We start from the raw sequence: 25003 nt of genomic DNA on the forward strand, positions 1-25003 counted from the left end.
TTAGCATAATAAACACTGAAAAAAAAACAATAAAAGTACATAAAGGTACCGATACTGAAAATAAAGATACTGTTTTTGAGAATTCTACTAATAAGAAAGTAGATGGGTTCCGACCCACTTTATGACCTTTCTTATGTCATCCTGTATCACTTTGCTGATTTGGTAATTTTATAAAATTGTATATGGAATTAGATAGGGGTACTTCCGCCATTATTCTTCTCATGTCATCGTGTATCATTGCTTCAAGTTTGGCATTAATTTATTGAGAAATGATTAAGGAACAAACAAACACGCACACACACATTGACATTTATTTATTTGTATAGATTAGGCTTACTTGATTAATATCTCACCAAAAGAAGAAGAAAAAACAACCAACACAGGCCCGCGAATTTAAACTTCATAAAAGTTGTTTTGGTTTCAGTAACGAATATTTTATTGTTATTTAGATACACATCATTCGGAAAATAATATTTATTTATTTCTATCACGTAAGGATATTTTACAAATCTCGAAGAAATAACTGTTACTTTGATCAAATTATTATTTTGTTTACCACAACAAACAAAAATTAATAAAAATACAAATAAACTAAAGAGAAGGAAAGAACACTGACGTATTTTCATTCATCTTAATTTTTCGTGAATTCTATCTTTTAGTCTTAAAACTACGTGTTGTGGTCTTTCTTTTACGTATTATGTCTGGAGCATCTCGTTTCCATGACCAGCAGTAACCAGTCATCATGTTGATACTCTGCCTTCCCTGATACCTCTTCTACACTTCCCTGATATCTTGATGAAATATTTTCCATTATTCTTAGCTGACTGCACCAAGATATTCAGGGAAATAGTCAATATTTTAGTGTAATAAATTAACTTTCAAGCTCATATAACAACTCAACTCTTTGAATTTATCGAGCATGTTATTGATAATAATTTTGTAATTTTGGTCCTTATTGTTTCCTAAACATTTGTCTATCAGTAGCATCTTTAAAAGTAATCCACATTTCTTTTTTAACTTTCCTCATTGTCCTTTCGTCATTTTTTTCCATTTTGATATGAAAACATCTAGAGTTTTAATGCTTTAGGTTAACACAAAAAGTATTTTTTAGGATTATTTATTTGTGATATAAACTAGTATTTGTGTAGTCATGTATATATAAATTATAGAGTCAAACTATACTGCATAGCAGTTAGTTGATATGATACATACGACGTATATGTAGAGTTTGTACATTTTACTTATAAAATGATACGAGACAGTCAGTTTCTGGACTGTGTAGTTGTAGTTATATTAATGTATACATAAATGTATCGAATTTAAATGTTTTTTTTCTGTTAATAGGGAAACTGTCATCCTTTTCATGCCTATATTATAATTAAACTAATGTATGTGTAAACCTTGAACTTGATGACAATAAAAATGAACGTTGAAATTTATCATTAAAGATAAACACGTATTAAAACGCGTTTTACAATACTGTCTTTGATTTTTCTTATTTTCATCTATACTCAAAGATCGATTTCTGTTATATGAGTTAATTTATTATGGTTTTTCATTCTTTCTTCGTGGAAAGTAGCCACACGATAACTTGGTGTCTTCATTTTTGGTGTTTATTTCTTGCAAGTGGAAAGGTATGATTCGTTGAGCACCATGTGACGACATATATATCGTAGACTATAACACTGTTCTGAAAACGTGCTGCCAAAAAGACGTCTTCTATGATTGGAATTTGTGCTGAAATGTCTTTGGCATCTGCTAATAGAGCTCCGAGTTTGTTTTAGGTAGTCTTTACGTGAGCCAAGTAAAATAATAATTTATTTTGTTGCACTGATGAATGTAACAAAATCCTTCAGGTTTTACAATCCAGTAAAAGTTTGAGTTTTCTTATCAGTCAAGATTAAAAACAGAAACAGAATGAATCATATCTTGTGGACGTATGGTAAGATGTCACACGTTTTTGGTCCGTGATTTCAGGTTAACTTGAAGATGACCCAAGAAGGTTTAAACGTTGTTCTATACTTTATTTTAATTAAAGTTTTAATACCCATACCAGCCATCTTTAGAATAAATTTTTGCTTCAAGTGGGCTTCCAGTAATCACAAAGACATTTGGTAAGTGATGTTTTGTTTTGAAAATTTATCCAATAAGAGCCAAGAAAACCAAACGTAGCAATATTAGGGCAAAAGGAAAGTCTTATTGAAACTTAATTTATTGTTTGAATTAATTAGATTTGGATTTCATACGTTATTAGGAAAGTTTTAGTGCAAAGTAAAAATTTTAAGAAATGCCAATTTATAATATTACGCTTAAAAGAGCAAAAGGGAACAATTACAGTAAATCAGTACAAACTGATTTCAGTTTTAAAAATTTTTATTGTTAAATTCATTGAAGTAAACAAAAACCATTTTGTTGCTAATTATATTATAGATTTATTTTCTTTTCACTAAAAGTACAAATGAAAATATAATCAGTGACGTAAAGGCCTGAAGCATTCTCTGATATGCTGCACTCTTTCTGTGAACTGCAGTTTCTTCTATTCAAGGGTTATAAGCACAGCTTGGATCAATAAACCACAGAAATGGTCCAGGATGGCCAAGTGGGTTAAGACGTTCGACTCGTGATCTGAGGGTCGTGGGTTCGAATTTCCATTACACCAAACATGCTCGCCCTTTTAGCCATGGTGGCGTTATAATGTGACGGTGAATCCCACTATTCACTGGTAAAAAGTAGCCCAAGAGTTGGCGGTGGATGGCGATGATTAGCTGCCTTTCCTCTAGTCTTACACTGCTAAATTAGGGACGGCTGGTGCAGATGGCCCTCGTGTAGCTTTGAGCGAAATTCCAAAACAAACAAACAAAACCACAGAAATACCATAATACCTCTTATAATGGTGTATATAAAATGTATTTGGGCCTCTACGTCACAGATGTTGTTTCACCGAGCGCAAAATTGAAAAGAAACCTGCAATTATTGAATAATTGATCTACTGTATAATACTGTAGAATAGAAAAAAGTGTCGTAGTGTTTTTATACATTTCATTTAATTTAGGTTAGTATATTGCAATGGTATGGTAGTAAATCAACAGCGTCATTATGTTAACAGCTGCGTTTCGAAACCAAACGTAGGTAAAAAAACAAACAAAATTAACCAATTTTTATAGTTTTGTGTTAACACCACAGTGCGAGTTTGTTTTTCTGTAAACTAATTAATTTTTATAAATTAAAAAATTCCAGATTCTTATACAGATTGTTGTAACAAACTGGTGAATTCCATAATTTCAACATTTAAGCTCATTATCAGATTAATTTCTATATCAATCGAATAAACAATTTTGATTATTTAGTTCAGCGAATATTTTTGTGTTTTGTGTTATCTGGAGAATTTTTAAAGTATTTTCTTTTTCGTTCTGCGCCGGTGCTGTGAAACTATTTACAATAGATGTACCTGCACCAAATTGTTAACTAATATTAGGAGTTTTTCGCTGTTGATTTTAGCACAAAACTACTCAATGGGGTATCTACATTCTGTACGCTGCGCGGAATCGAACCTCGCATTTTAGAGCTGTAAGTCCGTAAACTTATCGCTGACCCTCTGGAGGACGAGCTTCTATTGTTAACAAACTTGCTAGTGAATGATCGCGTGAGTTATATCGTACCACCCCTTTTTGTTGCAAAATAATTTGTAATGTTACTTTGTTATGATCACCCAACTCGTACCATTTTTTTTTGTCACGAAAATATGACATTGTCAGGTCATCGTGTAAATAGAAATAAAAGTGTTTATTCTTTTATATTAATCTAAATTAACTATTATGTGCTTTCGATTGAGTTTGTGGTATTCAATTTAGCTAAAACTTATTACTTAGTTTTCTGCTAGTTTCACTTGCAATAGAAAAAGAGGCCCATCTATTTTATAGTTATATGACTTATCCCTTTATTGTAACTTTTTGTACATTAAAATGTTTTGATAAGATGCTACTGCTTTTTAAGTTAATTACAAATAACGTTTTACCTGAAATGAGATTAGAACTTCGGCTTACAGGATAAGATACCAAACAGACGTTTTTCGTCTTTTTAGCCACGGGTGATATCATAAGTAATAAGAACAAACAAAATATTTAGAATAGCTACAAAGAATGTGTAACAAGATAACCCTTAGAATAAAGAATAGTTATTGTACACGTAACAAGGTGAATAAATAACAAACTGTCGCAAACCACAAATCAAACTCATTATATTATTCCTTCACTTAAGATTTTTCACGTATTTCTAGAAACCAGTTTTAAAGTTGTGACTGCGAAGAGCAATTCATTATTATAGTTGCCAAAATATATTCATGAAAAGTATTAGGTAATATATGTGATTCATTCGTCAAAAACACGAGGTTATGTTAATATTTATGAGCAAAATTGAATTTTCTGCTGGTTTTCTTGGTTTACTGTATGATTTGCTTCTTCAAAAAGCAGAAGAACAATAATTTTACCATTTTCCGAAGGCTTATTATTTTTAAAAATATTAAGTTACTGTTTTAATGCAATATGAAAGTGTTAACATCAATTTGGATAAATAAGAATGAAGGCATTCAAGCATTTGGGACAATTGTGACAGCATCTCAGATCTAGGGAAAAGTTTGGTTCTGTATATAGAGTCACGGCAGAATTATCTTATATCCTAACTTATATACTACTATCATATAAACCATTTACAATATCATCCTGTCTTCTAACGTGACTCCAGTCTCTGCCATATAAACTGTTTAAAACGATGATACAAAAATTACCTGTAGTTACTGTTAACAATGAATACTGTGATCAACTATCACTTATACGTTCTTACAGCTGAATGGATGACTATATTCGATTACAGTCTTCGAACTCACGGCCCGCAGGTTACAAGTAAAATGCCTTTAACTACACGACCACGTGTGACGCCAACGAAGAAGTTATACTGTTATTAAAAAATGACGTAACTTAACTGGTGACTGTGAATCTGATAACTCTATGTTTATGTCCTGTTGCTGCAATATCAGTAATGCGTTTCGCACTTTGTGGCTGTGTGTTAAGAGAGCGACAATCTAAGTCTATTGCTTACTCAAATAAGAGCACCCTGGAGATAAAAGAAAGCGCTTTTCATTAATTGCTATCTTTATCGTCTACCAGTCCAAAATCAGGGGCGGTTTTGCTCGCATAGCCCTTGTGTGGATAAGCTCAAAAGTTCTAAAAACAGACAAAACAAACTATTCGTATAGTTTTGGCTTTCTTCTCTAAAAAACACATTTCAATTATAAATTAAAATATGAAACACACACTAAATATGAATATCGACACTTTTTGTTTTATTTTAGGGATGACAGGTGATATTTTCATCAATTCAAATGGAGACCGTGAATCAGACTACACCTTATATGATATGGATCAAGCTACTGGAGTGATGAAGGTAAGTAAACTCATAAAGCTTATGAAAAATTAAAAATATTTAAGTACCATATATCATATATCATTACATTTACTTGCACTAATATATTTATCTTACAGCCAGTTGGGACATATGCAGGATCCAAACAACAGTTTCGTCTTATCGATGGTGTATCTGTTCAATGGCCTGGAACTCGCAAAACGCCCCCTCCAGATGTTCCTTACTGTGGCTTTGATGGAAAAGCTAAAATTGCGAAAAAAATACAGGTATTTGTGACATTCATATTATCTCTTTATGGCCTTTGTTTCAGAATTCCATATTTTGTCATCAGTTTCAATGTCTTATAATCCCTCTTTAGGAAAACATATTCTTCAATGGAGCCAAGAAATATACCGTGAAACTTTTAACCCTACAGGGAAAAAATTGAATGTAAAGTAAAGTGTATGTGTATGTGTGTATTTGTTGTGATCTTAGATCTGTTAGGTTTTTGTAAGAACCAGGTAGTATATCAAGAACTATAAACTTAGTGATCGCGTGTAAATATTGAGATAAGTGCTTTGAATAAAAAGGTTAGACAGAAGAACTAGTGTCTTTAATTCTTGGGTAAGCTGATTGGGTAACTTTATGAAAAGTTACGCTCAAGCTCAAATAAACATTTCTTTACTACATTTATTTCATATTTTTTGTCGGCAAGTAAATGTGTTATTGAAGAAATAAAAGTTCATATACTTTTGATTATTCACTTGAACTTGTTCCGCCACACACTTTGTTTATTAAAGAATGTAGACATTCAAGCTTTTTCTTATCATCAGTAGGGGGTATTGTGTTTGTTTGTTTTTGAATTTCGCGCAAAGCTACACGAGAGCTATCTGCGCTAGCCGTCCCTAATTTAGCAGTGTAAGACTAGAGGGAAGACAGCTAGTCATCACCACCCACCATCAATTCTTGGACTACTCTTTTACCAACAAACAGTGGGATTGACTGTCACATTATAATGTTCCTGCGGCTAAAAGGGCGAGCAGGCTTGGTATGACGGAGATTCGAACCCGCGACCCTCAGATTACGAGTTGAACGCCTTAACCAACCTGACTATGCCAGGCCTGGGGTATTGTGTGAGGATCAGATAAATAAAAAATAGTAATTTTATCCACCTGATCTCGTCTAATATTAAACAAAATTTATAGATTGAATAAAATAATATAACTTCCAATTAGCTGATTAACCTTTAATTAATCACACATTAATTAGATAATAATTTTAATTCACATATAGATATTAATTATTCATCCAACTTATTTATTAACCTTCAGTTGATAAAGCATTAACTATATATACTCCAATTTTCAAAAATAATCTAATTTCCTTCCCAAGAAATGATTCAGAAAATGTTTAATTTTTTACCCATTTGCTAAAACAGCTTCCAACTTATAATATCCATATTCATCCATTAGTCTTCACTTAGTTTCTATGATCAGTTTGTGGTTGTTGCAATGCTTATATTATGCTAATCTTTTTAAGTATTATTATTCTGTACATTGTTTTATAATACATTGTAAAAGTACTTCATATACCAGACATTCAGCTTCTGTAAATGTAATTTCCATAAATATTTGTTCACCGCCTGTTGTTCATACTCCAACTCTGATACCATAAGCTAGAACAATCGTAATCAAATGTCAAACTAGAGATTGTCTTTTATAAGACCTTCTTTGTCTACACCAGCTAATTTAGCATTATATTTTAATCTGTGAGCCTTTATTTTCAGAGATACTACTTTCATTGGAACTGTTATCATTCGAAGTATCTTGAGTAGAATTTCCTTCTCCTGATTAATTTTTACTGGATGCACCAATCTCATCAAATATATCTTTAACGTCATCCTTGCCCGATATATTTATTTTACTCTTCCATTCGAGTGCTATTCTTTGTTACCTTCCCTCTAGTCTTACACTGCTAAATAGGGATGGCTAGCTCAGATAGCTCTCGTGTAGCTTTGTAGGAAATTCAAAACAAACCTGTCGCTAATCAGTTTCAGTCTATCCTATACAGTATCACCCATAAACATTCATTTTTTTCTTCCTCGTCTGTGTAATATATAAGAATCAATTTAATGTATATAGCCATACTCAAGTGAAAAGGTAAAATAGAAACGTATCTGGGACTTTTTTAACCAGTACTTTTTACTCACCTAGGCCTTCTCGATTACTGCACCCCCTTTTCCCGCAATTGCTGTTACCACTACCACCCCAACAATATACGTAAAGCTGCTCACATTGTTTAAACATATGAAAGAATGTTGTTATTGTAATTTCTAAAATAAACAACAGTTTGTTTTACTTTAGTTGTGATCTCACATATCAGATTTTGTTCATTCTTCCTTTTGAAAAATTATCTTACATGTCATATTTATTATCAATTATACAGTTACAAATGAAACCTATTTATCTCAAATGATTAGAATATTTTGAGTTGGATTAAGGTTTTCTTGAATTAAATCATAATGAATTAAAGCAATATAGCGTGAACAACAGTTGTTTTGTTAGCGTTCTGATCAGATCCTACACATTTGAGATTAATTTACAGTGGCACCTCGGTTCTCGAACTTAATCAGTTTCAGAAGGTTGTTCGAAAACCGAATTAATTTTTCCCATAAGAAATACTGTAAATTAAATTAATCCATTACAGACCTCCAAAAATTACGCATTATGAAGCATTTTAAGTAAAAATATTGCTTATTTATACCTGTATAATAATACTTACATGCATAAAGTCAACCACAAAAACTATAAACACAATAAAAAAACAATAGATGAAAATTTAACTGTACTTTACCTGCACTGAGGAGAGCTGATGGCGTAAGTGAAAGGTGGTGAGGAACGTGGAGAGTAGCAGGGTTATTATTGTTTGGAAGGGGAGTCACCTTCCATAAAAACGTCAGGCAACTCTCCTTCTGGGGTTCTTTCTCTTTTTTGTCTCTTTGCACCGCTACAACCTGCTTGAGACTCACTGGACCTATTTCTCACTATAAACTTGTCTAATGAGGTTTGTTTCTGCCTGCATTTTAAAATGTTTCTGAAGTAAGACATTGCATTGTCATTGAAAAGGTTTATGCTGCGGTTTGCTACAGCTTTGTCAGGGTGAAAGTTTTCCACAAAACTTTGTAACTCTCCCCATTTTCCACACATTTCCTTGATTAGTGAACTAGGAACATCCTCCCTTCCCTCCTCCTCATTTGAAGACACTTCCTCAGTTGCCTTCTGTTGCTGCTCCTTCTGAAGGTCTTGGAGTTCTTCCGTGGTGAGCTCAGTGTTGTGGTCTTTTACTAACTCCTCCACATCATCACCAATCACATTCAAGCCCATACACTTGCCTAGTGAGACAATATCCTCGACAACAGGCTCAGCCTCAAAGCCTTCAAAGTTTCTATCTGCTACTGAGTCTGGCTACAATTTCTTCCAGGCTGAGTTCTTGGTCCTCAAAGACACTTCCCTCCAGGCTTGTTTATGTTCCTCAAGCAATGGAGGATATTAAAGTGATTTTTCCAGAACTCTCTAAGGGTTAACTCTGTATCAGAGGTCACTTCTTCAAAGCACCTTTGAAACAGTGCTTTGGTGTAGAGTTTCTTAAAGTTCGATATGACCTATTGGCCTATGGGCTGAATAAGAGGAGTCGCGTTAGAGGGCAAGAGCTTCACCATAACGAAATTGTACTCCTTCAACAACCCGTCCTCCAAGCGTGGTGGGTGAGCAGGTGCATTGTCCATCACAAGAAGGGCCTTGAGTTGCAACTATTTTTCTATGAGGTAATTCTTTACACTTGGGGCAAACATTTCATGGACCCACTCCACAAAAAATTGCTTGGTTGCTCATGCTTTACTATTAGCCCTCCACGACATTTAGTTTACTTTTCAGGACATTATTTTTCTTAAAAACCCTTGGGTTCTCAGAATGGTACACAAGCAAAGGCTTAAGTTTTAAGTCCCCACTTGCATTACTACATAACAATTGAGTTAGCCTGTCCTTCAATGGCTTGTGTCCTAGCAGTGACTTCTTCTCCTTGGTGATGTAGGTCTTCTTTGGCATTTTCTTCCAAAAGATGCCTGTCTCATCACAGTTGAACACTTGTTGGGAAATAAAACCCTCAGCTTCTACATAGTCCTTAAATTCCCTAACAAATTTATCAGCAGCGTCTTTGTTAGAACTGGCACTCTTCCCATGTCTCTCCACACTATGTATGCCACTTCTCTTCCTAAATTTTTCAAACCACCCCCAACTAGCCTTCAAGGCATCACTTGTATCAGCACTCGTCCCAGAGGTGTTTTTCAGAAGGTCAGCATGCAACTGCTTTGCTTTCTCACAAATGGTGGTCTCAGAAATGCTATCACCAGGTGTTTTTCGTTTACCCAAATCAAAATAGTTTTTCTACCTCTTCCATTGTTTGTGATCTTTGTTTTGTAAGCACTGTCACACCTTTTGCAATAACAGCTCCTTTGATGACCTCTTTATTTTTCAGTATGGTGTAGACTGTAGACTTCGCTATACCAAATTGTGTAGGGAGGTCAGACACACGAACACCACTCTCATACTTCACTATGAGATCTTTTTTCACCTCTGTTGTTGCTCTAACAACTTTTCTTTTTAGTTTGCTGCTTTCATTATCCTTTTTTGACCCCATGGTGGCTCATTTAATCAGAATATTTAGAAAAACAACAAAACAAAAAGAAAAACGCGAACGTTCACAGCAGATATTAGGAGTGTGTGTGTGTGTGTGGACTGAGCTACAGGTGCGGGTAAAATGTTTTTGGCAAGCTTGGCGTGGGCCGAAAATTGTCGAACTGTTGTTCGAGTCATCAGTCGGGTTATTTTGGGGGTTCGAGCCACCACAGCTTGGTTCGGGAACCGAGTTTATGTTCGACAACCGATACATTTTTTTCGCAAACAATATATTCGAAAACCGAATTGTTCGAGAAGGGAGTCGTTCGAGAACCGAAGTACCACTGTATTAACTTAACTCGGATATCAAAAGACAATTGCTTTGCTAGTGTTGTGGTTAGGCCCTTTACGCTTGATGTCAATTTAGTAAACTGAACACCAGTAGCAAGAAACAGCTGTTTTGTTAGTGTCGTGGATAGTTATTATGGATTGTTATTATGTATGTGTAATAGTAAATCAGTACTTTTGTTGACTAAGGTTTATTATGTATTATAATTTTTATTCTAGAAGGATTTTCCGTCGCAGCCACAATTAGCATTGTCGTTGTTGTAGCTGTGGTAGTAGTTATTTTGTGCGGATTGCTAATATACCGGTAAGTGGTTGCAACTGGTCAGTTAATTTTCAGTTTAGTTACGTAGTTTTAAATTGAACAAGATCTGAATGAAAATGTGTGATTAGCATGTGATTTGTATTTATGTTTGATCATTTTACTTTCAAATATATAGTTTAATTAAAGAAAAACATTTCTCCATTTTAGTTTAGTTCAAATGTAAAGAACAACCATTACGATTGTCCATTGAAAATTATGTATATATTACAATTTCAACAGTTTATATGCATGAAAAGAATTTATTTATATAATACAATTGTTACAAATTGTAAGTATTGTTATTTTCATGATCTTGATCGTCTTTGACTGATTACATGTTACAGAAATTGTTATCGAACCTGATTTATGTTGCTAATATATGTATATTCTCATTTAGATTTTATATGTACTCATATATTTCTAATTTTTGGTTCCAGATGAGAGTTTAAGAATAAACACATTTTCATTTAAAAGAAAGTGCTAAGTTATTCTTCGTGTTTAAGAGGTGAATCGTGAAATGGAAATTTCTAAAGCCATGCAAAGCTAACTGGGTGATGGTTAAAATAAATAATTAAATCCAATGTTTCTTGTTGACACAATTTAAAACTTTATTGAAGCAGTACGACTTCCACTATAAAATGACATTTACACGTTTCAATGTGATCTACGTCATCTTCAGGACTTACAAGATACACTGTATACTTGTACCTCTTGTCGCATTGCTTCCTTATTATTTCCAAATTTCGTCGGTCAACATTTTTTTTTAATATTTCACCATATATATAAACATATTGACTTGCTGGTCCTTCACCTCTATTTATTACTTCTGTCTATTTTTTTATATTTCATTATTTCTGTGTGTGATTTCTTACAGCAAAGCCACATTGGGCTATCTGCTGAGCCCACCAAGAGGAATCGAACCCCTTATTTTAGCGTTGTAAATCCGTAGATTACCGCTGTACTAGCGGGGGCATTCATTATTTCTAATGATTCTCTATTATTTAATACTATAACACTAAGAGGTTGAGTTAAAATTATAGTTTTTTCTCCATAATATTGTATGTTGGGTAGTTTTTACATGTTCGACTATAAATGAAATTTCTTATATAACCTTTATGTTTTTGCAATCTTTTTTAATTTCTTTTAGTATGTACAATACATTCTAGTTTATAAATATCCCTATTGTTTTCTAATTCTATTTCATCTTTGTTATTCTCAATCATATCTTTTATCTTATTTATTGATTTGAAAATAGGATAAATATTATAACGCTTTTTAAATACTTCATGTATTTAACTTATTAAACTTAAATCTTGAAGTTTCCTTTTGTTCTATAAGTAGCTATTAATGTGGTATTTTAAACTGTGTTTACACCTTTGTCTATTATATTTGGTTCAAACCCTCTTGCAATAGTTATATACTTAATAACAATTAGTTATTGAAATCTTCCTGTTTTGAACATATTTTAAAGCTCTATAAAGCTACGTGTAAAATGTAGAGATTTTTTAAGTTTTTATAGGACATTATTCTTTGTGTGGTGGCATAAACAAAATAAAACACATGCACACAAAAAACCATAAATAACTTTTATTTAACAAAGTTTGCTATTTTATAAGATGATGTATCTATACTAGATTATGTTATTGTTTTTATGTATTTTTGGTACTATATAAAAAACTTGGTGTTATAAATCTACTTAGTACTAAACATTTTTTTCTCTTCAGGAGTTAGGGTTATATTATTTTTAACACTAGTGTTTACTTTTTTATCACATTTGTTTATTAGGTTATTATTAAGCTTTTCATATGTACTACTTCCCAGTACTATTGGTAACCAGGTTTTGATACCCGTGGTTAGTAGAGCAAATATATTCCCTTGTGCAGCTTTGTGCTTAACTTCAAACAATTAGATGCACTTTCTTTTCTGTCTTCTGCTCCCTTATTATAACCACTTTTATTAAATATTACAGTTTTTCCTCCTTTATGTAATTTACAAACGACTATATTTTTATATTCATTTATTGATTTTATAATCAATATTTTGTTTATTATATTGCAGTTTGATTAAAAAAACAAGGACATCATGTTCTATTAGCCATTACGTCATTAGTATTGTCACTTTACATAAATCAGTTTCAATATGTGTTATAATTTCTTCCTTACTATAATTTGCTCATCTAGATCCAAAATCTAAGCCTTTTTCTAACACTTCTTGTTGTTTAGTTTTTAGCGTCACATCTGAATTGTTATTTTTCTTTTCAACTTACTCCTTTGCCTTGCAAATATTTTCATTACAAATCTAGTTTTAATTTTCTCGAATTTCTTTTCCTATCTTCAAATTTAGGTAGTATACCTATTTTCCATGTCCACTATAACATTTCTTTTTGTTATATCGTGATCTTCTGTGTCTATTACTTGATCTTCTCCAACCAACTGCTCAGTTTTCTTTCTTGGCATAATATTCAACTGATTCCTCTGCCTTGTAATCAAGTTTTGAATTGTATAAATTATTGTAAATTTTATCATTACATAGGTTTTGGTAGTTTATATGGTTAGGAAGTCTGTTTAACAGACTTCGTTAAATCTACTGTTGCTGCAGCATGTTTGACCAATTCTTTACGAAAATATATTTGGGGAAAAATAGGATTCTTTGGTATGATAATATTTTTCATAGAATTGTAATGGATACTTGAGGTTTAGCAAGAAAAGAAAAAACAACAAAAATAAAATCGCCACGAACACACATCCTTCAATAAATTACAAATTAAAATAACGTTTTTCACATTTTAACACACAATAACTGACAGAGAAGTTTCGTTTTTTTTAGTTTTTTTGTACATATGTATTTATTCATGGCTGGCGTTTTATTCTATCTAAACTATGAGTTTTGAAATTTTGACATATATTTCTTTAATTAAGTAAACATTAAACAAAATCTTGGAATAAGTTTTCTAAGTTTAACTTAACAATAATCTTATAACGTATAGGATGATTGCTTTATTCAAATTTCATTTGTCAAATAACAATAACGATGGAGTAATTTTAAAGATACTTTTTACACATGCGTCTCTATAGAACTATTTGATCGTTGTGATTTTTATTGCCAATTCAAACATTTTGTAATAAGAACTTTATTTTATTAATCAAAAATATGGGTAATTTCAAAAGTTTATCATTGATAATAATAACTGCCTGATCTATTACTTTTTCTCGTTTCAAAGCAGTACAACTTGGAATAAAGATGAAACTTTGCATGCGATTCTGTCATTTACAATGTAAAAAAAGTTAGTTCTTTATTACATTTTATATCACTTCTAAATAAAATGATGAATAGATTAAATTTCTATTAGATTCTGCTTCAAGACTTTCTAATACCCTGCCAACATATTATATTTGTCAGTATATTAGTGTAGATAGGATATTATTTGTTCATCAACTACTATTATATTTAATGTTAATCTTTAGATTTTGATTGGTTTATTTTGTAAGTTCGTAATATCGTGCTGACATCCCAGTGCTAGGTATAAATGGGTTTGATACGTTATATTAGCTTTTCTATCAGTGATGCATTATCCTGAATGAACCCAAAGTATCGACTTCGTTGTTGCTTAAATTTTTCTTGTCCCCTTTCATTTTCTCCCCATACGTGTTTTGGCTATGGCATTCTTATATTAAGTGAATTCACAATGAGTAACTGAGAAGGGTTCTTGCTCGTAGAATAATGGGCTCATTAGAATATTTATTGCAGGATAGAAATTTTTCTTTCGCTGATCTTGACTGAATGCAAAGAAAGAAAGATTTTAAACACAAGTTTGCACATTAAAGACAAGTTTGTGGTGCTTTTACTGGAGTTAAATTGTTCCAAATCAAGTAAATATATAATCGTATAGTAATCCCAAAAACGTGAAGAACAGCCACAATCACTTCTAAACAAAAAAGTATTATATCCACAGATAATCACATGAATTTCTTGGGGAAAATATCACTGTTGATTTATATATAACATGTTTTACGTTATGAAATATTTTCCACGAAAAAGTAAATGTGACATTTTCTCTATGTTAGATATACACGACTGTTTTATTTAGATTTAATGCGAGAATTATGATTTATATAGTTATAAAGCGTGAAAGTTAAATTTAGTGTTTTTAGAAGTGATAATTTATCGCAGGTTTGGGTACGTAACTGTTAATGAATCATTTGTTTTCTAGTTTAACTGTTGTGATTTGACATCACGTTATTTGAACATTTGGAATATTTCTCGTTGCTTTAAGTGAGTACTTTTACATCATAACGTCTCATAGTTTGTAGAAGGTTCTAAGCCTCAGTCGGATAATATAGATAAATAACCAGCCAAGCCTGTGCAAGTAAGTTAGTGAAAGTAAAAGGCAAAGAAAAAGAAACACATATAGGCAGGGTGATTGTGTGTAGACTCTAAAGAAAAAGAGACAGTTATTTAAAGTTCTGGACACAACTCTGGTAACCAAAAGTGTAACGAACATTTAGATATAGATTTGTCTTGTTTTAATATACTATTTTGAAGTAAGTGGATTATGTGCTGTTTGTTTATTGTTGAAATTTACCACCAATAAGTCAGAGACAACTACCGTGAAGAATGGTGGCGTTATAGAATTCTAACAATCTGACTGACTTAGTTCTGTGAATAACTGGGGCGAAGGAATTTAGTAGATCTTTTGACAGATTTTACACATTAAAACTAAATATCCGATACGTACATATATTTTGAAAAAACTAAATAATGAAGTTACGAAACACTTGATATGCTTGCTTAATACACTGATGTAGCAGACAATTTTTAATTTGTGATACTATTTTAATTTTGAATGCACACTAAAAATTATATGATATTTTCGTAACACATTTGCTTGATATTAAAAATGTTTATTAAGATCATTCGTAATTGTATGAAAAATTAAAAATGCATTTAGACTTATAAGCTTATGTATAAAGTAACGCATAACGTGTTTGATTGATTTTTTAATTTCTCTAACAGTTTTTGACAAAATATTTGAAGCTTTGCATTTAGGTACATCGTACCACGAATACAAAGAAAGAAACTTTTCTAAAAAGTCTTGAGATAATCTCAATATGGAATTTTTTTAAGGATCTTAGGTTTGCAATATAATTTACCTGCACATTTTCATTAATTTATAAGTAGCCATTCAAATCAATTTTAGAAAGTAAAGTGTTTGTTTTTTCGAATTTCGCACAAAGCTACTCGAGGGCTATCTGCGCTAGCCGTCCCTAATTTAGCAGTGTAAGACTAGAGGGAAGGCAACTAGTCATCACCACCCACCGCCAACTCTTGGGCTACTCTTTTACCAACGAATAGTGGGATTGACCGTCACACTATAACGCCCCACGGCTGGGAGGGCGAGCATGTTTGGCGCGACCGGTATGCGAACCCGCAACCCTCAGATTACGAGTCGCACGCCTTAACACGCTTGGCCATGCCGGGCCCGAAAATACTAAGTTAAAAAATACTATACTCATTTCATTAAGACTGAATCTTAGTGGGCTAAGTTTCGATATTTGCTCTCTTTTCAGTTTCTGCGATTAATTTAAATATATTTTTGGGGCCTTTTGAGATTTAAACAGATCATGTTCTGGGCTCACTTTTTTATTTTTTGAAGTTAACTCATGATTATGTTTCACCTGAAGGTAAATATATTGCTATATGGTTACAATGTTAAGTTCAGATATTACCTTTTTGATTTTGAAAACATATCTATCTAAAGGTTGAAATTTAGTATAGCCGAAAAAATATGTGATATATGAAGAATGTAGAACGTTTTCATCTCACTAGATACACGAACAAATCATTCTTGGCTGGTGTACAATGAGAAAGTTGGAAAAAGTGGTTCGAACTGTTTCTTCCTGAAAATTAAAGTTAATAAAATTTTTTGAAAGGATTGTAGCTTAAAGTGTTACGCTTTCATAAAATACAACGCTAAACTCAGGGGTTCAATTCCCCTCGGTGGATTCAGCAGATAGGCCAATGTGGCTTTGCTATAAGAAAACACACACATTCTTTCATAAAAGCTCAGCTTATCAAGTATCGTTGTTATAAAAGTTTTTCGTTAATGTATATGAATGATTTAATATTTTTTTCAGAGTACCAAATCATAGACTTAATAACTTTTAATCCTATGTTTTGATTGTATTTGTAAATAATTCACTGATTTTTTTCTTTTGCATGCACCCTGTCGTTTCATAATTTCTCCAGTCGTATATCGATAGAAGACTCCCTCTACAATGAATGGTGGAAAATGAGTTGCAATGATGTTTTTCTCTTCAAACTTGGCCTTCGTTCACAAACCAGTATCAACATTAGTGAAGACTTTGTGAAGAGAAAAGGGGTAAGAGGTAGCATGATGAAACTTGTGCAAGATATAAATATACGATAAAGTTTTAAATAGTGTGCCTATCTGTAATGATTTATGCATATTGTATCCAAAAGTATATTAATAAAACGCGTTTTGTATTACTTGTGAAATAATTTATAAAGTTGGCGTTTATTTAATGTAGAATTAAAAGTGGCCTTGACTATGTATTATCTACTTCAAGGCATGCTTATGCTAATAAAAAAAAGAGGCTTAATATAAGACATTGATTTAATTTACCATTTCAGAAAACATAAGTGTTAGAATCAAATTTTATGTGCTTATAAAACTGTTTATCTCTTTCCGCGTAAAGGAAATGTAAAATATGCTATAATTAAAAAGAAACAGACAGAAAATAAAATGTTTTTGATTGCGTTTTAACAAAAATGCTCTTGAAAACGGGAAATGTATAGGTCCCTAAAAATAATTGTATATATTAAATATTGAAGTAGAAAGAAACGATGAATTTGAAAATAATTTTAAAGCGTATTTCACTCAGAGTTTATGTAAAGCTTGTTTTCCAGATTAGATCTAAAAATCACCAAACAGGAATTTCAAATAATTGATAGACAATTTCATCGTTATTAGACTAAAACAAAAACGAAATGATTATGTCACAGGACAATTTAACCAAGACCGTATCTAAAACACGATTAAACATATTTTACACAGTGATAATCTATTTTGGAAGGATAATGAAACGGAAAGAACATAAAACACTTTATTTATTGATTTCTTCTTCATGGTCATGCCTAAATAGGGCAAAAAGTTAAAACACAGTAGGATCTCACTCATGAAGGCCTCGTGAAGTTTTGCGTGAATGTTTCAAACAAAAGGTCCGGCATGGCCAGGTGGTTAAGGTACTCGACTTGTAATGCGAGGGACGCGAGTTCGAATCCCCGTCGCACCAAACATGTTAGCTCTTTCAGCCGTGAGGGCGTTATAATGTTACGGTCAGTTATACTATTCGTTGGTAAAAGAGTAGCCCAAGAGTTGGCGATTGGTGGTGATGACTAGCTGTCTTCCCTCTAGTCTTATGCTGCAAAATTAGGGATGGCTAGCGCATATAGCTCTCGTGTAGCTTTGCGGAAAATTCAAAAACAAACAAACAGTTAATCCTAGCTATAATGATCAGAAGGTTAATGTCAGAATCTTGGTGTGATAGAACAGGCAATACTCTCAGTCCTAACTGCCGAGCGACTACTCGCACCGAATCCTTATATACATCTTTTTACAAGACAGCTTTCCTGCAAGCCAGAGTCTACACAGCTACAGGAAGTTAAGTTCTCTCTGGATCAACTAGTTAAATTCAATAGCAAAGAGTTAGCATAGGTGTTGCTTGAAGTTTCTTACAGTATTTCAGTAAGACGCAAGGAAAGAAAAGCTTATTTTATGAGCTTTTATTCTACAATAATTGAGCAGCTATGCTAAGTCTTGGCACGAGAATATTCTTTATATATATATATGTTTCTAAGGCTAAAATATCAACCAGTTAATGGCTTCCAATGATGTGCAGTAGTAATTTATTACATCTCAACTGTTTAATAAAACACCACGTATCCACGTAGCCTGCTTTTAAAATTATTTATCTTATTGACATCTGTTATCAACTGTTTTCATGTAGAATGTGTGTAAGTACATAAATCGCGTGTAGATACAAATGCAAGGAATGACCAGTATATTTTGGAATACAGTGGTTAACTTCGGTTAATTTATTTTATTTTAAGATTAATAACGTTAAGCTAGGCTTTGATTTGTTTGTCGTACTGCTATAGTTACGAGCCGATTCGTTAGAGAGTAAAATAAAATGTGTTTATTTTTACACGTCTATCTTGGTGGATTTCTCATAGTAAAGCGCATTAACTTTGGAAATTATTTAAACTTATTCTTTATATCTCATTTCTTAACCTGTGATATTAGAGTAGAAATATTCCTTTTGACTGATATGGTGTTTCATAGCCTCATTTGGCAGACCCTAAACTTGCACTGCTAGACTCTTCGATCCTTAACAACATCAGCTATAAAGAGCTGTTGTATGCATGGTTCATGTTCTATCAGTACAGCTCTTTTTTGTCTCCTACCTGATTGTTTTGAGATCGAGTATAATATTAGATTGCTGATACATCTGGTACTTCAAAGTTAAGTACCTCTCATCTTTCTGTAGCTCAACGACTCTGTCAGCCATATCTTGTACACTGTTGTTACAAGTGGATTCATCCACTGGTATGATAAGCGTTAGAAGATTTATTGGTAAAGAAATGCTTCCAAAATACTCGATTAAGGCTTACGCTATAGGAGAGTCACACCTGAAAACAGTTAAATACTACTTTCTGCATTCTTTCATTGACTTGTGAGATAGTGAATTCTGCTTTTGTTTTGTATTTGTTTTGCTTACTGTTCATTTATTATTAATTCTATCGTTTAATTCTACTATGAATTTTAGTAACTCATCTTATAGTTAGAATATGTTCACTTTAAGCATGTGTTTATGAAACTAGCACAAGCTTCTCATAAAAATGACGCACAAATATTAATATTGTGAAAGGTTATGTAGATTATGATAAGTTAGTCACATGATGTGTAATCTTGTGACATAACAACAAAATAAAAAAAATCCTTCCTTGATATATAAAATGAGTTAGTTCACGGATATACTTAAAATAAATTATTGTTTTTTTTGTCAGTGATGAAATTTGTAGTTGTTTGAAAAGTTTGGATTTTTTTATATTTCATAAATTGTTTCTGTCTTACCCTGCAGCGTTTCGTTTTAGTCTATTAGAAACTTAAATTTTTAATACTTAAAATAGCAAAAGAACAAACAAAAAACAGCTTATTTTATGATACGCTGTTATGTTGTTCATGAAAAATAACCTACAGGAAGCTATAAGATATTTTCAAATACATTAAGATTAAAAATGTATATAACAGAGACGAGTTTAAAGTAATGAAGGAAGAGTTGAAACACGTAAAAAAAATAAACAACTGCTCGTATTCTTCTTCTCAGCTGTTGTTAGCCATGTTTTTAATTTAGACGGTTACATTGTTTGTTACAAAGTTATTTTCATAATTTTCAAACGCTTTGGCCAAAGAAGAGAACTTGTTCCCAGTTTTTTATTAATGAGTAATCAGTATATGATATGTGTTTTCTGTTGCTGTCAGCCAGTGCAGGTAGTTTTGTGAATGTGTTTTCTAAGTACAAGAAGTATGAAAAAAGTGGAATATCTGTTTATATATGGCTTATTTGTGAAATTAGGCTTATAATTAGTAATTTAAACCGTGGAATTCACTTGATTTTTAGTGAAATAAATAAAATTCTTTTGTTGTTACAAAGTGGTTTTGACTTTGGATTGTTTTCTCTACCGAATAAGTCCAGAATTCTAGACCAACAACAGAAACAGTTGGAAAGCATGGATTTCTATAATTTCGTTTCAAAGTCTGATAATATTTATTGAGCCGTGGCTAAAACATTCGAAAAAAATGAAAATGTGATATTCTTGATGAAGCCTGAGGAAGAACAGCATAAATATATATTTATTAACTAGGTGTTATGTTATAATAAAATACTTGTGAATGTTTTAGAGAGTTGCACTAAGTTTACTAACAGTGTTCGTCAAACATTCTCTTATATAACGCGCCCTTTTCCACTTAATGTCCATTAGGTAGCTTTATTAATACTTGATTTTTTACCATTATTATTCTACTTGCTAGTGGAAATATATATTTTTATGAAAGTTGATAATTACGATTCGTTTATAAATCTGTGAACACAATAAAGGGGGGTAAGCACAGAAAACTATTTTCTCAGGAAATGAGAATAGTGGTAATTCAGTACAAACATAACACAAGACACACGTGTTGCAAACTATTTAACATTTGATGTGGAAATAAAAACAGGTTATACGTTTCATGTTTACTTTTTATAAATTGTTCTGATCTTTTTTTTATTAGGTTTAAATTAATATTAATTTTTCTTTAAATCAAGAAGATAAATGGAATTAGTGAAGATAATGATACTTCCTGTACACTCAGGATTGGATTACACAAGGTAAGAGTATTTAATCCGTAAACGATAAGACATAAAGAAATTTAAGAACAAAAGTAATATTTTAAAATTTCATATATATATATATATGTTATTATTAAGCGAAACTAATTTTAATCGGACCAACTTTTTATTTATTGATGAATAAATGTTTTTTTAAATCCTTAATATGAGTGTCTTACGCGAATTGTAATTTTCTTATAACACACTCTCTGGAGTTATGTATCTTAAAATATATAATGAAATGTATGTCATATCTTAACTTTTTAGTGAGTATTTTGTGTTATTTCATGTACGTCTGAGTTAAAACTTCCAAGCGTGATAAAAAAATGGCGTAATTTTTAAATCACGTGATTTATTGTTTGTACGACTCTTAAAAATAAAAGAAAATTACCAAATACCGAAATATCATTTCTGTCCTTTGGCATGCTAAATAATGGAATTGGAAAATATATTAACTATGGTGTCACTAATCTGTGTACTTGTTTTTACGTTTTGTGTATTCCCCTCGGTAGACTCAGCAGATAGCCTGATGTGGCTTTGCTGTAAGAACAAAAAACAAAACACACACACACATTTTGTATAATACTTTAGTTTTCTTTTTCAAAATTATTACAGCTATTTCTTATTACATAAACGTTGTTTTTTCTGGGTAGGTTGGTTGTTGATAAATATTTTTTTGTAAAATTGTTACGAAATTCAACCGAAATATGAATGTACGTAACATGAAAACCTTTAATAGAAAATATGTTTTTTACAGTCTTCAGTATCGTTTGAATATATGGGAAAAGTAATACATTATATATAACTATATAAATAAACCAAATCAACTTTTACAATATATATGTCATGTAAAAATTATTTGCATAAATAACGTACTATATTGCTGGCTAAAATAATATATTTTTTCCATGCGTTTTCTTTTCTCAAAAGCTTATGTAGTTATAGGAAATAAACAATTGTAATTAAACATTAAGTTATACAACTTCAAACTTTTATTATGTCAGTATAGCTTTTCGTATCGTCTTTTAATTTCGGTAAATATAACGATAATTTAATTTATTTAGAATATTAAAGTACATGAAGGGACATTTTAAAAGTTTATTTTATTTCTTACTGTAAACCTAACAAGTTTTAACCTATTATTTAAAGCTCGTTTGTCCGTGGTAGATCGCTGCTCTGAACTAGAGCTGTTAAAGAAAATGATTTTTATAAATTTAACTAACTGATAAATAACACACATTTATGAGGTGACCTTTCTTATATTTTGAATTATGTTTCTTATAATAGTTTAAAATATACTACAGCTTTAATAATAATTTCGTTATCCAAAATTGTAAGATCTAACTTTGTGTATTCAGTAATGACAGCTTCATGGTTTAGTTCGTATTATCTGTGCCTGCTTCATGCCTTTACTACAATAATGTTTTGATGAAAGCATAAAGTTTTTCATTTCAGCTTCGATTTTAATTCCTTGAACACCATAGCAGGATATTTGAAATATATTTTATTGAGTTTATTTGGCGCGTAGAAACATTTTTGGCCCTGACATGGCCAAGTGGTTAGGACTCTCGACTCGTAATCTGAGGGTCGCAGGCTCGAATCCACGTCACATTATAACACCTCCATGTTTGGTGATGACTAGCTGCCGTCCCTCTAGTCTTACACTACTAAATTAGTGACAGCTATCGCAGATAGCTCTCGTGTAGCTTTGAGCGAAATTCAGAAAACATAGAAATAATCGCAAAACTCTGAAGCTGACATCACAAAGTATCGTATGGTAACGTTAAACCAAAGTATTAAAAGTAATCTCGTACGATTGAAGTGTAAATCTCTGAACTAATGGTTTTGTTTGTCCAAACATCGTATTATAGTAGATTACGTACATCAATTACTTTTGTAAGTATATTGTTAGTTAAAAATAACCATGTTTAAATAATCGTTATGTAGACTTCCAAAAAGGTGTATATAAAGAAAATGTAATCTCGAAACTAATGAGATCATTTGAAGATTAGCTTGCTTTAAATTTTGTGCAAAGCTACACGAGGGCTATCTGCGCTAGCCGTCCCTAATTTACCAGTGTAAAACTGGGGGTAAGATACACAGTCATCAACACCCACCGTCAACTTTTGGGCTATTCTTTTACCAACGAATAGTGTGGTTGACTGTCACATTATAACGCTTCCACGGCTTAAAGGACGAGCATGTTTGGTGTGAAAAGGATTCGAACCCGCGACCCTCGGATTACGAGTCGAGTGCCTTAACCACCTGGCCATGCCCGGCCTCATTCGAAGAAATTCAAATATTTTGTATCCATCAGTATATTTACTTGGTAAGTCTCACGTAAATAATATACTAACATGCGAGTATTTAAAAGACACGATTTCTATTTCAGGGCATGCGAGTTGCTGTGAAACGATTAAACATTAAACGACTAACATTATCTCGCTTGGTGTTGATGGAACTGAAGCAGGAAAGTATAATTTTGCACATTTATAAATTTCATAAAAATATTTAATGGTCATTGTTAGAGATGAAACGTTATCTCTGTTGGTTATCTTACAAATGTATTTTACTAAACTTTGTATTATTTAAAAGAAATATGTTTAATGAAAATGATACTATAACCAACAGTATCATCGCTCTTATTTTGGCGTGAAGATATGTAAAGTTAAAATTAATATGAAAATTGAAATGAATAAATTAAACATTTGGATAAAATTTAATATCACAGGGTTTAAAGCAATTAAAATATATTTAGATATTTTACGTTTTCATTATTGCTACTATAATAAATCAATTTCATATATATCTTGATGTGATTCCAGAACTTGTGGCATCATTTCTTTGCCGTCACACTCTCTAGTGGGCACACACAGCCTTTCTGTATATCAATCTATATTTTGATAACCTCAGAATGGTAGATTTTAATGGATTTGTCTTCTTGAATGAGCCTAAAGTGATGTAACATTTTCAGGCATATGGTTTCTCGTGCATTGCCAGAAATAGGATGTTGTGGGTGGTTAAATATTAATCAGAAATAATTAATTGGATGCGCTAGGCAGTAAAGTAATAAAATGGTTGAGAAGATACGAGGTATTATCCAACAGTTATGGGGGGCTCTTTTCTGACTCGTTGCTTATTGAAATGGAAAGGGTTTTCTCTCCGTAGTTAATCTTTTATTATCATGTTCAAGGCTGATGCGCCGAGTGGAATTCATTCAATATGGATTCAGCCATATTAGATAAGATACTACAAGATAAATGCTTCTACTGGAGGCAGGTATCTTTAGTATTCGATGGAATTTGATATGATTTAACATTATACAAATACAAGTACGAAGGTGGTGTTAATCAAGGTTAAGGGTTAGACAGGTTTGTTTAAAATAAATATTGTTTTATATGATGTAAGAGCTATAAGACATTTGAAAACGAGTTTCGTTTGTTGCTTTCAAAATATTACAACTATCTTTATTGTTTTCACAAGTTGAATCTGTCGCATGTGAATGCCTAAAATAATTATTATTCATATTTTATTATCAGATACGTAATTCATCGCATGAAAATCTAGTACGTTTTATTGGCATGTGTCCAGAAGATCCTCATGTAGCATTATTCACAGAGTTTTGTCCACGTGGAAACCTTCGAGTAAGTCCACGTAATTTAAAAGGTTATATCTATATCACTGTACGTTACCAAACACACACTAACATAAAATTTAATGAAGTGAACTCAACATTATTATTAGTTTATCTTTTACATAGATCTAACAATACTTGTGTATTTTTGTGTTTGTACTGAGACACACATTTATGTTTTCTTGTTTATGTTTGGACTGTG

The 25003-nt window shown here is 32.0% G+C and overlaps 1 protein-coding gene across 1 annotated transcript in view; it reads left to right on the forward strand.

The window, feature by feature from the left end:
* LOC143254933 (atrial natriuretic peptide receptor 1-like) overlaps nucleotides 1-25003 on the forward strand; it is a 109902-nt gene that overhangs the window by 25076 nt on the left and 59823 nt on the right. The window contains exons 5-7 of the mRNA XM_076509844.1: nucleotides 5348-5439; nucleotides 5538-5684; nucleotides 24707-24811. Of these exons, the coding sequence (XP_076365959.1) occupies nucleotides 5348-5439; nucleotides 5538-5684; nucleotides 24707-24811 (344 nt within the window). The remainder of the gene's footprint in view (nucleotides 1-5347; nucleotides 5440-5537; nucleotides 5685-24706; nucleotides 24812-25003) is intronic.

This window comes from Tachypleus tridentatus, chromosome 7 (assembly GCF_004210375.1).
Source record: "Tachypleus tridentatus isolate NWPU-2018 chromosome 7, ASM421037v1, whole genome shotgun sequence".
In the NCBI taxonomy this organism is placed as follows: Eukaryota; Metazoa; Arthropoda; class Merostomata; order Xiphosura; family Limulidae; genus Tachypleus; species Tachypleus tridentatus.